The 13,320-nt window shown below is 59.0% G+C and overlaps 1 protein-coding gene across 1 annotated transcript; it reads right to left on the minus strand.

Annotated features, from left to right (window-relative positions):
- Positions 1-1,060: 1,060 nt before the first annotated feature.
- On the minus strand, positions 1,061-12,233 carry LOC150017363 (tumor necrosis factor receptor superfamily member 21-like). The gene is made up of 7 exons (XM_090291729.1): positions 12,095-12,233; positions 8,556-8,679; positions 7,767-7,895; positions 6,286-6,397; positions 2,504-2,649; positions 1,362-1,472; positions 1,061-1,128 (listed from the first exon to the last, which is right to left on the minus strand). The coding sequence occupies exons 1-7, from the start codon at positions 12,152-12,154 to the stop codon at positions 1,061-1,063; spliced, it is 750 nt and encodes a 249-aa protein (XP_090147855.1). The 5' UTR covers positions 12,155-12,233.
- Positions 12,234-13,320: the final 1,087 nt, after the last annotated feature.

The following is a 13,320-nucleotide window of genomic DNA, read 5'->3' on the forward strand; positions in this document are numbered from 1 at the left end:
TAACACTCTCTGGTAATCAGTGATTGTCCACAGCCCGACCATTCCTTTTATTGGGTTGCAGAAAGGATTTTTTTAAACTAAAATTAAACAGAAACTAAAAAGACATGGGTAACAGACATTCTTTCCACTAAAAGGGATATACATTAACCTATAGAGCTACAGAGCAAAGCGCTAAATCACAAAGATCTAAGGGTCTGTTCCACATCTGATATAGTTGCTACGGGAGAGAGGAGACACTAATTTTCAAGCTTCTTTGTTCTTAGAGACTTGTAAACCGGCCCCCAAAATTGTGTGCAGGTAAGGGTCCAAGGGTCTGCACCATCCGACGTTATCACTATGGGAAGGAGGCTTAGGTCTTCAGCCCGCTGTGTTCCCTGGATGCCGTGACCCAGCCACCAGGAGCTGCGTGCAGCTGCTGATGCCAGCAAGACTCGCAAGTTCTTGCAAACTGAGGTCACAGGACACAAGGGCAGGGGGGACCACTTGCAGGCCCCCCTGGCAGAGGGCTTGTGACTTTCGCCTACATATCGGCTCTTCCCAGCGAGTGTGACACGTCATGGTGAGCAGTGCCGGCCCGGCCCGTGGGCCGCCCACAGCCGCCGGGCCCTCTCGGAGCCGGGGAGCATCGGGACCTCAGACTCCACGTCCATGCTGTCTTCACACAGGCTGCAGTCTCCTCAAGAGTCTGTCTCTCCGTTTTCACGCGATGACCTGGAGGATCCTGAGTGTTGAGGCATCTGAGAAAGCAAGGGGGTGTCGTGAGTGGGCCGTCAGCACAGGTGCACCCCGGAGGACAGGGGGCCCGCACCCTCTGGTCTCAGCTCTGCCCTCACTGCCCGCTCCACTGGCCTCAGTCAAGGCCCCGTGAAGGCTGTAGGTGCCTCAGTTTCCCCATTGTGAACGGAACCCTCGAGAGTCTGAGGCTCCTCCAGCTCAGGGCACTCGGCTTGCGTTTGGCTGATGCTCGGGCAGCGAGGGCGCCCTGGAGCCGACGGGCCACGGCCTCACGAGGGGCAGGCCGGACCCTGGACGGGAGGCCGGGCCGGGACCTGATCCCTGCTCAGCGAGGACAAGAGCTGCCGGTGCCCGGGACGGCACTCACCACGCTTTCTTCTTTGTCACCGGCTCCTGTGGGGACAAGACACTGTGGTTAAGGGGAGGCTGCCCGCAGGGGCTTCTCTGGGGCAGGCGGCTTCGAATGGGATCATGTCAGGGACGCTGCAGGAAGGGGCCGGGGTGCTCGCCTCCCGCGTTCTCTCGTCCCACAACCTTAGGAACCTTCCAGCAGGCCCGCGTCTCTCTGTACCCAGAACACCCCGTGCCCTGCAGCACAGCAGCCCCACTGCTCCCCACGAACTTACCGCAGGGACACGGAGAGGCGATGACGACTATGAAGACGAAGGCGAGTGAGATGATGTTGAGTAAGGTGATGGCGACGGCGATGAGGATGACCTTGGCGATCGTGGAGGTTCCTAGCGGGGAAAGGAGACAGCCCCCTATCAGACAGAACCGGCGTCCGCTCTCTGACACTGGGAAAAGCAGGGTGAGTCTCCTAAGGACATGGCGGCCCTGCTCCCAGCACCGGGTGTGAAGCGCAGGCAGACGCAGCCCCTGCGGTTCCCAAGGAAATGGAAACCCCAGGTTGGGACGTCTGCACCCCATGTTCACGGCAGCGTCATTCACAGGGGCTGGGGCGCGGAAACACCCTGAGGTCGGGGGCAGATGACGGGTAGAGAGGGGGCGTGTGCACACGCACACACACGCACACACAGGGGATACGGTCACCATGAGGAGGAGAACTCCCGCCGTGGGTGGGGACGCGATGCTCAGTGAGGCGGGTCACACGGAGGAAGACAACCCCGCGCTACCTCGTCTCACAGGTCCCCTGAGAACAGTCCGGGCCACGGAGCACCCCCCTCCTTTCCTCCCTGGGGGCTGTAGCGTGTCGAGGCCTCACAGTTGGCCTTCGGTTCGCTGTGAGTTAACTTTTGAGCCTGGTGTGAGGTCAGGGTCCGCCCCCTTCTCGGCCTGGGGATGTCCAGGTTCCCCAACACCAATCACTGAAAAATTGTCCTTGTCCTAGAACATTCTGGGTTCAAGGGTCTATTTGTTTAAAAGTGTCCCCTGAATGCATGAGCAGATAAACAAGTGACAAAATGCAGTGCATTCTGTGTGTACGTCTGAGTGTCACTCAGCCACAGAGAGCTGGGCGGCCCTGGGTGTCCTGCCCTGAGCACGGGCCTGGGGGACATGCTGCTGACAAGGGAAGCCAGACACACAGGGCCACATACATGCCACTCGATTCCGTGTCTGTGACACGTCCAGAATAGGGACTCAGTCACAGAAGGCAAACCAGGTCAGAGGGCAGAGGGCACGGGGAGCACTGTTTCATGGCTGATGGAAACGTTTCAGAACTAAACTGGTCACTGTAAATGTTAGTTTCGGGTTCTGTCGTTTTCACCTCCATAAACAGGCACGTGAGCAGCAGCGACCCCTCTCTCACCTGGACCGGGTGGGCCGCACACAGTGTCTGCCGTGGGGGTGCATTTCTTCAGGATCACGTTCCCTGTGGGACACCTGTCAGGGGAGGGGGACACCGTCACTGTTCCTCCTGCCACGTCGTCCCGGGTCTCAGACACCCAGGCGGCCCTGTCGCCAACAGAAGGTGTCACAGTGGGTGCTTCCCCAACCCACTTTGGGGTGCACTGCATGACATGAGCGGAGACCCACACGAGGGTCCCTGAGTCACACGGAGACCCCCCGCTCTCACCCCCAGCACCAGCCCACGTCCTTCCTAGCAGGACAGTGGGTGCATTTTCCTCATCGATGAATAGTCAGGCCTTGTGTGGGGGCCTGTGAACCGAAAACCGAAGGAAGTCATCCTGCTTTGAACAAAAGCTTAGAAGCGTAGGCCTGAGACTTCTGGCCACGCTGGAGGCCCGGACTGACACGCTCCGTCACCCTCCGCAACTAAGAAGGAACATGACTACGGCAAAACCAGAGACAACCAGAAGTTCCAGAAAATCAAACTACGGCGAAGTCCAACGTGTGAAGTTCTAATCCAGCGGTGCTCGTGGGGACGGGTAGGAGGGGCGAAGCCGGGGCGGAGAGGACAGGTGTGCTGTCCACGGCTGCTGCAGCAACGGGCGGCGAAACTCCCAGGGGAGCACCCCGGTGGCAGACCACACCCGTCCACTCGCGATTCCAACGCTGGGGAAGGCCGACCCCCACTGCCTCCGACTGTGAGGCCCGGGGGGCGTGGGGAGGGAGGAGGAGGCTCCCGATTTCTCAGCGGAGAGTGAACGGCAGGAATCCATCTTGGACCCCCGCCCCCGCGGAAAGTGCCACCACGTGGTGAGGAGGGTCGCCCGGTTGTGACATGTTGTACGGGGCTCCACCCCCTATAGCATAGGAGGTGTGACAGCCCCGCCCAGGAAGCAAAGGTAAACACAAAACGGTCAGGATGGCACAGATCATGATAGAGATCCCAGAGACGAGCTGACCAGACAGCAAATATCTAATCTAATGAAGCAGCAGATAGGAAATCTTTCTGAGCCTCAGTTCAGAGCTTTGGTTATAAAAATGCTTACAGACCTGACAGCAGATCTTAAACAAGACGGGGAAGGAATGAAGGCTAGTCCTGCTGAAATGAACAAAAACACATACGAAACTGGTGGTGAGGGAAGGAAACCCAGGGATCAAATCAACAAACCAGAACATAGGGAAGGAACAAACAGTCAACCAGTGCAGAAAGAGGAAACGAGAAGTAAGGAAAATGAGGAGAGGCTAAGAAACCTATGGGACAGCTATAAGTGGGCCAACATCTGAATCACAGGGTTGCCAGAAGGTGAAGAAGAACTAGAAATTGAAAAATTATATGAAAAAATAATGAAGCAGAACTTCCCTAACTTGGGGAAGGAAATAGACATACAGGTCCAGGAAGCACAGAGAGTTCCAAAATAACTGGACCCAGGGAGAACCATACCAAGACACATTATAATCAAAATGTCAGAAATTAAGGATAAAGAGAGAATCTTAAAAGCAGCAAGAGAGAAGAAGAGAATTACCTACAAAGGGGTCCCAATAAGACTCTCAGCTGATTTCTCAAAGGAGACCCTGCAGGCAAGAAGGGACTAGCCAGAAATATTCAAGGTATATTGGTATCGGCAGCAGTCTGTCTCGAGAGACGATGGTGTAGCTTCTTAAGAGTCTATCTGCACCGCCGAGAATGGCTGTGCAGTCCGACTCGGGAGTGACACGGTATCTGTCTCCTCCCGTGCTGAATCGACATCTTGCGATGACGCTGGAGTGTCCTCTCCAGTGAAGCTGAAGCTACAGAGCCTGGGCAGGGTGATATGGAGGGTCTGCTGTTGCCCATGCAGCAGACCCCCCCTCTCTTCGCAGCTGAAGGGTCCAAGGGAAAGACGGAGTCAATACAGCTTGGCTTCAGGTGCGCCGCAGGAGTTGCCGGTGTTGACTACAACGTCAAACCGCCTTAGGGACTCCGGCTCCGGATTTTCTGTCGGGGTTTACTCCCTTAGCCTTTCCCCTGAAGAGGTATGCCACAAGGCAGCGGAGGTTTTTTGGAGTCAGAGTTTTCCTTCTCTGATGTGCCCTGACTGGAAGATCGAACCAGCGACACTTAGCTCGCAGGCCGACACTCAATCCACTGAGCCAAACCAGCCAGGAATATTCAAGGTAATGAAAAGCAAAAACCTACAACCACGATGACTCTATCCAGTGAAGCTGGTCATTCAGAATAGAAGGGCAGAGAAAGTGCTTCCAGGACAAAGTAAAACTGAAGGAGTTCATCAGATCCAAACCACTGTTATACGACATGTAAAAGGGACTTGTTAAGGAGAAGGAGGATCAAAACTATGAACATTAAAATGAAAACTGTATCACAACAACCAACAACAGAAGCTGGGAATTGAAACAAAGGCAGACTAAGTAGGCAACGAGAGTGGTAAAAGAATTATAGGTATGGGGAACATTATGGGGGAGGTCAGGAGGGAGGGGGGGGGAGGGAGGGAGGGAGATGGTACAGGAATTAGGAAGCAAAGTAGGAGGGAGAGGGGTAGACAGGAAGACGTTGAGAAGAACTATGTACACAACCAATGGGCATGGACTAAGGGGGGGGGGACAGCTGGAGGGAGGGGGGTCATAGGATAGAGGGGAGCAGAGGAAAAAGTAATTGGGACAACTGTAACAGCATAAACAATAAAGCATATTTCAAAAAAAAAAGAAGCATAGGCCTTCCTTCCTAGTTGTTGCGAGACCGGGCTCCTCATCAGTCTAACGCATCCTGAAGCTGCAGGCAGGTTGGCTTAGACCCAGGAAGAGCGCGCCACGGCTCAGGTCCCAGTGCTCACAGCTCCCAGCACCACACTGACGGGCGACCCCTGTCCAGGCCCCGCAGCCACCAGCCCTGTGCTCCCCCACCAGCGGTCTCCCCGCCTGCTCTCTGGACAGCGTGGGGCCTGTCCTGAGACCCCAAAGTTAGGAGCACAGTGAGAAGAAATACACAACAGGGAGAAATCTCAGGTTAGACAGCATTTCAGGACCTGAGCGCCCGTCCAGCCTGTCCCTGTCCTTCCTGTTCACCGAACGCAGCCTCAGAGGCGGGACACGCAAGGCCTGGGCCCCAGACACCGTCAGACCCTGGGCGGAGGCACCGGGCAACCCACGAGCAACCTGGTGCCAGGGGACCCAGGGGAGACGCCTCCAGAATCCCGCACACAGACGGTCAGTAAAAGCCAACGATGCAAAGGTCTCCTTCCGCAGGATGTGACATGAGGACACACTCCCACAAAGCAAATGCATGATCCCGACGGGGGGCTGAGGGGAGCCAGGACATCTGGTAGGGGGTCCCGCCTTGGCTGCTGGGAGCAGACTGAGATGCTGCACCAGCTGGGGACCCAGGGAGGGACACCAGCTCATGGCGGTGACAAACGCAAGGCCGATGGTGAGCTGGGAAAAGTGAGGCTTGAGAGCGGCCCGCTGTGCATGGAAACACGGCAAGGCGGTCAGACAGGTAGGAAGGGGAACAATAGACTATAGGACGTAGAATCTGCAGATACGGGGTGACCTGAAAATCAACGCAGCGCTGTGAACCCCGAGGAGCCGAGAGAGAGGGGAGCCATCGGGCCGGAGTGTGAAGGGTCCCCGGGCCGATGCTGGGCTGACCTCACATGGGGCTGAGCTCCTCAGGAACAAGCCCACCGCGGCCCGGGTCCGCGCCACCTCGGACCCCCACCGCCAGCCACTGCGCGGAGCGCCACCTACGTGTGACAGGGCGTGCAGAACTTGTTGTGGCCGGGGGGGCTGTAGAAATGGCCTCTTGGACAGTGGCATTCCCGGTTGCTGGTCGGAGTGCACGCCGCCACCTCTTCTTGGCCTGCAGGTCGGGAAAGACGGGGTCTGTCCCAGGGGGCGTGCCCTGTCCTATGCACACACGTGCCCCTACGTGGCCACTGGGGCTGGATGCCGTGTGTCCCCAGGACGGACCTCAGCGGCCACTGCTGCTGGTCCTGAGGGCTGTCATCAGCCCTGCTGGGGACACTTCCGCCACCTCCTCGCACCCCTGTGCCCCCAGGGCGAACTCCCCGAGCGGGGGTGCGGGTTCAGAAAAGGGGTCACGTGGATACATTCTGAAGCACAGTCTCAAATGCCACCGCAGGGGTTTCTTTTTAAAAAAAAACTTACTTGCCAGACTGTCTACTTCATCAAGACTGCGGGTCTGCCTTTGCGGCTCACAAATAATGACGTCTGCTTTTCCTATGGGGTAGCCCGTTTGTTAAGTGTGTTTATGGAATTCGTGCCGATAGGAACACTGAGGCTTCAGATTTCACACTATGGACCTCGGGGTGCGGTCACCATCTGCTGGTTTTGTGTGACAGGAGAATCCAGCCCCCGCCAAACCCTGGGGAGCGGGGACTGCCGGCTGCCGGGCGGGCGGGGCAGAGTTCTCCACTCCGCGCTCAGCAGGTGGACAACTGGGGGGATTCTTAACGCAAAGCAGTGACTCCGAGTCTGGACTGGATGTTGGGGAATCCCTCCTGCTTCTCCTGGGGGGGTGAAGCGCCCCGTTCTGTGCACGGGAAGTGTGGGTGCTGGCATTTTTGGGTGAAGCCCAAAGACATCTGCAGCTGACTTTGAAGTGGTCCACACACACGCACACACATGCTCACAGCCCTCACACATGTGCACACACCTGCGCACAGCCCTCACACACACACATGCACCTGTGATCACACACCACCAACTGTGTCATCCCCGGCGCTCTCTCTTCTATTCTTTCAACTTTTCTACGTGTTTTGAAAGTTTGAGGATAAATAATTCCTGAGTCCCTGAGCGGTGTTCACCTCATTAACTCTGTGTGTGTGCGTGCGATTTCTGAGTTTTCTAGGTCAGATTTACTAACTCCCAGTTTGAGCACGGTGATCGAAAATAAAAAAGGTTGCTGAGAATGTTGAACCCGAGGGGAGCTACGGGTGTTGTCCCTTTTCCTTGCTGTCACACAGCGTGGGGAGCGTGTCTCTGCTGATAGAGTTCTCCAGCCACGTCTGTGCAGGACCGAGAACTCTGCGCTGCATGACCGTGACGTCCATCGGTGCCCGAAGCACCTGGCTTTCTCTGACTTGTCACGGCCGCACCGTGAGCGTCCCTGGAACTAAGTATTGACGCTGGACGTGAAGGACGGGCCACTGCGGGGCCGCGGGGCTGCCCGTGTCAGGGTCAGGCCAGGGGCCCGTGCGGAGACTCACCCTCGAAGCAGGTGGTGCACAGCAGGCAGGACCGCAGCCCGTTGGGGAACGCCGTGAATGTCCCGCTGTCACACTGGTCACACGTTCCCCGGGTGTGGGGGCGGCTGCAGTGGTCACGGACACGCTCACCTGCACGAGGGGTGGGCACTGGGTCAGGTCCCCTGCAGGCACCCGGGTGGCCCTGCTGCGCGGCCTGCCCACCCCGTCCCCGGGCGCTGGCCTCGCCAAGGAGAGCATAGAAAGGCGTGTGTCTTGGGGCCTCGGATCAAAGTAACCCCTGCATCTTACAGCTTCCTGGGAACGGTGAGCAAACCGCCTGGCGCCTCCCCCTCCCGTGCGAGCTCTGCTCCCTGCCCTGCCTGCGCGCCTCTGACAGCTGTGCTGCGGGCACCACGGGGACCCCAGCCCCCCAAACCCGGCAGACGCTGAGGCCCAGCGAGGCGCGCCCCTCGTCCAGGTCAGGAGAAGCAGCGGGACCACGGACGGCGCTCTGCTGCCCAGCCGGGGCGGGGCGCACCGCCAGTTGCCGTGGGTGTCCGGGCTCCGCCTCCGGCAGCGGCACCGCCCCGTTTCCCACCCACACGGGGCACGTGCTCCGTTCCGGAACCGAAGCGCCTCACGCCACCAGCAGGGCTCCTTGTCACCCTCCAGAGGGCAGACAGGTGCTTCCTCTAGAAGGAGTTCCTCGGGGCCACTGCCCACCTCCCCACTGCCCTGTCAGGGGCGGTCCTTCCCACGGCTGGTGCACGTGGGTTTCAGGGGCCACCAGCCAGACCGTTCCGGACTCACCCGCAGGGCAGAGCTGACAGCAGCGGCCGGCGACCCAGTACTCGTCAGGCCCGCACCTGCTCATCTGGCTGGGCCACTCCGGGCTCTGCTGGGACATCGGGGTGGTCGGGGCGGTCACCGTCAGCTGCAACAGAACGAGAAACGTGCGTGGATACCCCCTGTACCACTTCGTCTTCTCAGCCCCACTCAAGTCACAGCTCAGCGGATCCCAATGTGACCCTAGGAGGCAGGTGCCATTACCCTCCCTGGCCGGGTCTCCATCCCTGGCTCTCTCCCTGGGGAGCTGGGGCCCCTCACCACACACGCCCCGGACCCCTGAGAACACAGCGCCTGTGCCCGCCAGCCCGGGTGTGTGGGGGCAGGAGCTCATTGGCTCCAAACGTGGGTCAGGAAGGGATCCTTCTTCCCATTCCACGTCCTGGGCTGGAACGGGTTCCAACGTACAGGCTTCACAGGCAAGGAGAACTTAGTCACAGTAACATCGACACCTGCAAGGACATAGGCGGGGCAGCCAAGCATAAAAGCAGGACAGAGGCCCCCAAATGTACAAGTGGCCCTAACCATCGCTCCGGGCTCACGCCTCCTGATTTCATTTATTGATTTTGTTTCAAATCCACCTTTATTGTCTATTTTCCTCTTCACATACGGAGCCTCTCCACATACCAGCTGTAAAGTCACTTCGCATTGGTCAGGTACCATTTTACTGCCAAAACTTTGCTGGCATCAAAATAGGACCATTAGCCCTGGCTGGTGTGGTTCAGTGGATTGAGTGCTGACCTGTGAACTGAAAGGTCGCCGGTTCGATTCCCAGTCAGGGCACAGGCCTGGGTTGCGGGCTAGGTCCCCGGTTGGGGGCACGTGAGAGGCAACCAACTGATGTTCCTCTCACACATCAATGTTTCTCTCCCTGTCTTTCTCTCTCCCTTCCCCTCTCACTAAAAGTAAATAAATAAATTTTTTTTTTTAAAAAAGGACAATTAACCACTGTTAAATCTACGAAACATGCACCGAGCACAGCACACTCAGGTTTAGACACGTGGCAGTGAAACCACATGAAACAGGACAAGACCCACGTGCTCAGAATCAGGTGGTCACTGTCCCCGTCTGGTGACAGTACAGCGGCTCCCAAAGGCAGCAGAGGTGACGACAGACACAGAGATAGGGGACCCTGAGCGCCGGGTCCTGGAAGCCCACCGTGGCGTGACCCCAGAGTCACAAGCGACCCCACCTTGCTTCCAGGTGGCCTCATGAGCCTAGAGGGTCAGGCCCCGCTGGTCCGAGATGAGAAGGGTCGGCACAGCATTGCTCGGTGACACGTCCGCACTCCTGCTGCGCATTGTGATTCTGAACCCAGCTCGTCCCAAAAACGTGTCACAATGGTCATGATTCTCCAGGCTGGGGGTCCAACCATGGTGCCCGACGGTTACATGGTTTGGGTCCTGTGAGCGCCGAGCCGAGCCGGAGGGCAGCCCACGTGCCAGTTTCCCGTGACACAGACGATGGGCTCGGTCTGCGTTCCCCTCGGAGGATGAGCTGATAGAGCTGCTGTGTTCCCGCCCTGAGGGTTCTAGAGCATCTGCCCGTGGCTCCCCCTGAGGCTTTAGTCCGACGATTCTGCTCAAGCGCACGGGGACACAGGGACGCCGGCCGGACCTGCCGTCAGGGCCACCCGCCCCACTGCGCGCTGAGGGGAGGCGACAGGAAGCTGCCGTGCAGCAGGGACGGGACCCTCGGAGTCAGGAGGGGCTCCGTCAGGACAGACAGACGTTTCTGTTCTTCTGCGCACACGGCCCTGGGAACTTCCTCAGGTCTCCACCGTTCCCTTCCCAGGACTTGGAAGAAATATTCCAACAGTGACGCTGGTGTTGGACAAACCCACGTCCTGACGAGACATCGGCGCGATACGTTGGGACGTCACCGTGCGGGGTGTGAGGAGGAGCCCGCACTGCGAGTGTGAAGGGCGCCGCAGGGACCCACGGGGGGCCAAGGGGAGGGGACAGGTCCGGCCCCGGCTCTAAGCAGCGCGCCCAGCACCTCTCCCCGGGCCGGCCGGCCTCTGGGGGAGGCACCCCTTTCTGAATGTGATGCTCCACCTGTGTGCTGTGAGCCAGGGGAACGGAGGGTGGGTGTGCGGCTGGAGGTAATGGGGACACCATGGCATTGGCAAGGGTGGCACCACTCACCACCAGGCTTTTGCCTTTTTATGCAGACAGACCCCTGCACACCAAGGGAGGATACTGGCGATTTTCTAGCCTAAATCTTTTTTTTAAGATTTTATTTCTTCATTTTTTAGAGTGAGGGGAAGGGAGTGACAAAGAGAGGGAAGGAAACATCAATGTGTGGTTTCCTCTCATGCGCGCCCCCAACTGGGGACCTGGCCCGAAACCCAGGCCTGTGCCCTGACTGGGAATTGAACCGGCGACCCTTTGGTTTGCAGGCCGGTGCTCAGTCCACTGAGCCACAGCGGACAGGGCTACTTATTCTTTTTCAAGTTATTGATTTGAGAGACAGAAAGAAACATCGATCAGCGGCCTCATGCTCGCTCCGCAACCAGAGATGGAAGCGCAGCGAGGTGTGTGGTCCGACCAGGGAACCCAGCCCACACCCCTGGGGTACCAGACTGCGCTCCAAGCCTCGGGCCGCTCAGTCTGAGGGCCGTGTTTGTTTGTCTGAATCCTCACCCCGCAACACACCGCTTTAGAGAGAGAGGAGGGGCGACGGGGCCCCCCGGGGAAGCCTTGGTTGACTCTCCCGCCTGTAACGCGCGCGGGGACCCCGGGTACCGCCCTCCCCGGGGCCCCTGCTGCCGGAGCCTCCCGCCGGGGCCGCGCTGTGCGCTCAAAGGCGCTGTGTGCCGTGTATCAGTCAGACCCCCGGAAAGCTGCTAAAATGCCCCCTCCCCGAAGTAGAAACGCGTAATTACCATTAAATACTTACGCTCACGGCGCGCAGGCGGGGCCAGATCGGAGCCCCCGGTCCGAGCAGGAAGCACGCGCGGCCTGGCCCGGTTCCCCGGCCGCCCCGGGGCCCACGGGCCGCCCACGGGCTCACTGAGCCGCGTCGCGCCCGCTGCGCCCGAGACTGGGCGGGACTTTGCTGCCGAGCCCGCCCCCGGCCGCAGCGCCTCTGTCTCGGATTGGCCAGGACTTCAGGCTCCGGGTCTCGGATAGGGGGGCACCGACTCCCACACAGTCCGGCACCTGCTGACCACGCCTCCTTTCCAAGTGCCCCGGCTTTGTTCAGCCAGGTCCCAGCCCGCGAATCTGGGAGGCCCTCAATACCCCGGTCCGAGGCCACGCGCCCCAGCGCGGTCCCCGCAGGTGGCGGAGGGGAGTTGAGAGGGACTTTGGGCGGCGACCCCGGTGCCTCCTGTGCGGGGCGCTGTGCCCCTCGGGGCTGCGCCCACACACCGCACCCACCGCCCACCCAGAACGCACACTGGTTCCAGAGTTTTTGAGACGGGGCTCAGCCACCGCCAAATGTGGGGATCTTCACGGCCCGGTTTCCCCCGCCCCCTCCTCGTTCCGCCGCGCACCGACCTGCACGCCGGCCAGCAGCAGCGGCAGCAACAGGAGGGAAGGGAACCTCAGCAGGACCATGGAGTCATGGCCCCTCGGGACCCCGCGGGTGGGGCAGCCGCTCTGCTGGGCCACGCGCTGACTTGCGCAGGACGCAGGACGCAGGACGCAGGACGACTCAGTCTGGATCCGGTTCCCGCGCAAACTTTTTATATGGGACGGCTGTCCCGCCTCCTCTGTCCCCAACCACGCCCCTCAGCGTCTGTTATGGCGACAGGCGGTCACCTGGGTTCCCGAATGAGCCCGATTCAGGATGTTCAGTCCTCAGGAGGCCTCATTCTTCTTCAGTGAGCTACTGCCAGGTCCCAGGCTCCCCTCTCCTGAGCCAGGACACGCACCCCAGGGGGCAGTTCTGGGAGGGGCGGGGGGCAGTTCTGATTGAGGCAGCCAACTGATGCGTCTCTCCATTTGTTCCTCCTTCTCTCTCTAAAAATGGAAATAAAATCTACTTCTAGAGCTCTAAATAGCTTTCCTTGATAAGTCATATCCTTTCCAGTCGTGTGAGGTCAAACGTTTCAAACCAATATTAAAATAATGTCATTTAAAGCAGGCAATCCCTACCCCAAAAGCGTTGTAAACATTTTAATCAGCAAGACTCGTTTCTCTCCCAAGCCCGGAGCTGCGGCCTCTGCCGCCACGCGCCCTCCCTGCCCTGGCTCTGGGACAAGTTTGCACCCCCTCGCCCCCCGCCCGCTCGCTGCAGTGGGCCGGCTTCTGAGCTGGAGGGTGGCTCCCCTAGCGGGAGCACCCCGCCCCCCGCCTGAGTTTTACATTTTTGCTTCCAGCAGGTGGAGGAGAGCGGGCGCCCTGGACTCCGGGACCTGAGGAGCCACGCGTTCCCTCCTGTGAGAAGCGCTCGCAGTAAATCACGGGACCCAGGACGTGGGCAGACACTGCGAGGCGCTTACTCGCGTCCCGGGTCTGCAGTCGGCCGCACCGCCAGGAGCATGTGTTTGCGCAAAGCAAAGGAAATTGGTTTTATACCAACGCCACTGGCTCCCCTCCCCTCTCCTTCTCCTCCGTTTCTCTCTGTTTCCTAACGACAATCCTCCTGCTATTGATCCCAGAGACGTGTGTGAGGAGGTTACGTCATTTCCTCGCCCCTTTCCCACGACTCATCTGTTAATTATCTCCCGCTGGTTTGAGAGTCACTGGCTTCTTTATCCCTCACAATTTCCCGTCTCTTT

This window comes from Furipterus horrens, unplaced genomic scaffold, assembly GCF_987537825.1.
Source record: "Furipterus horrens unplaced genomic scaffold, mFurHor1.1.pri manual_scaffold_2, whole genome shotgun sequence".
Lineage (NCBI taxonomy): Eukaryota > Metazoa > Chordata > Mammalia > Chiroptera > Furipteridae > Furipterus > Furipterus horrens.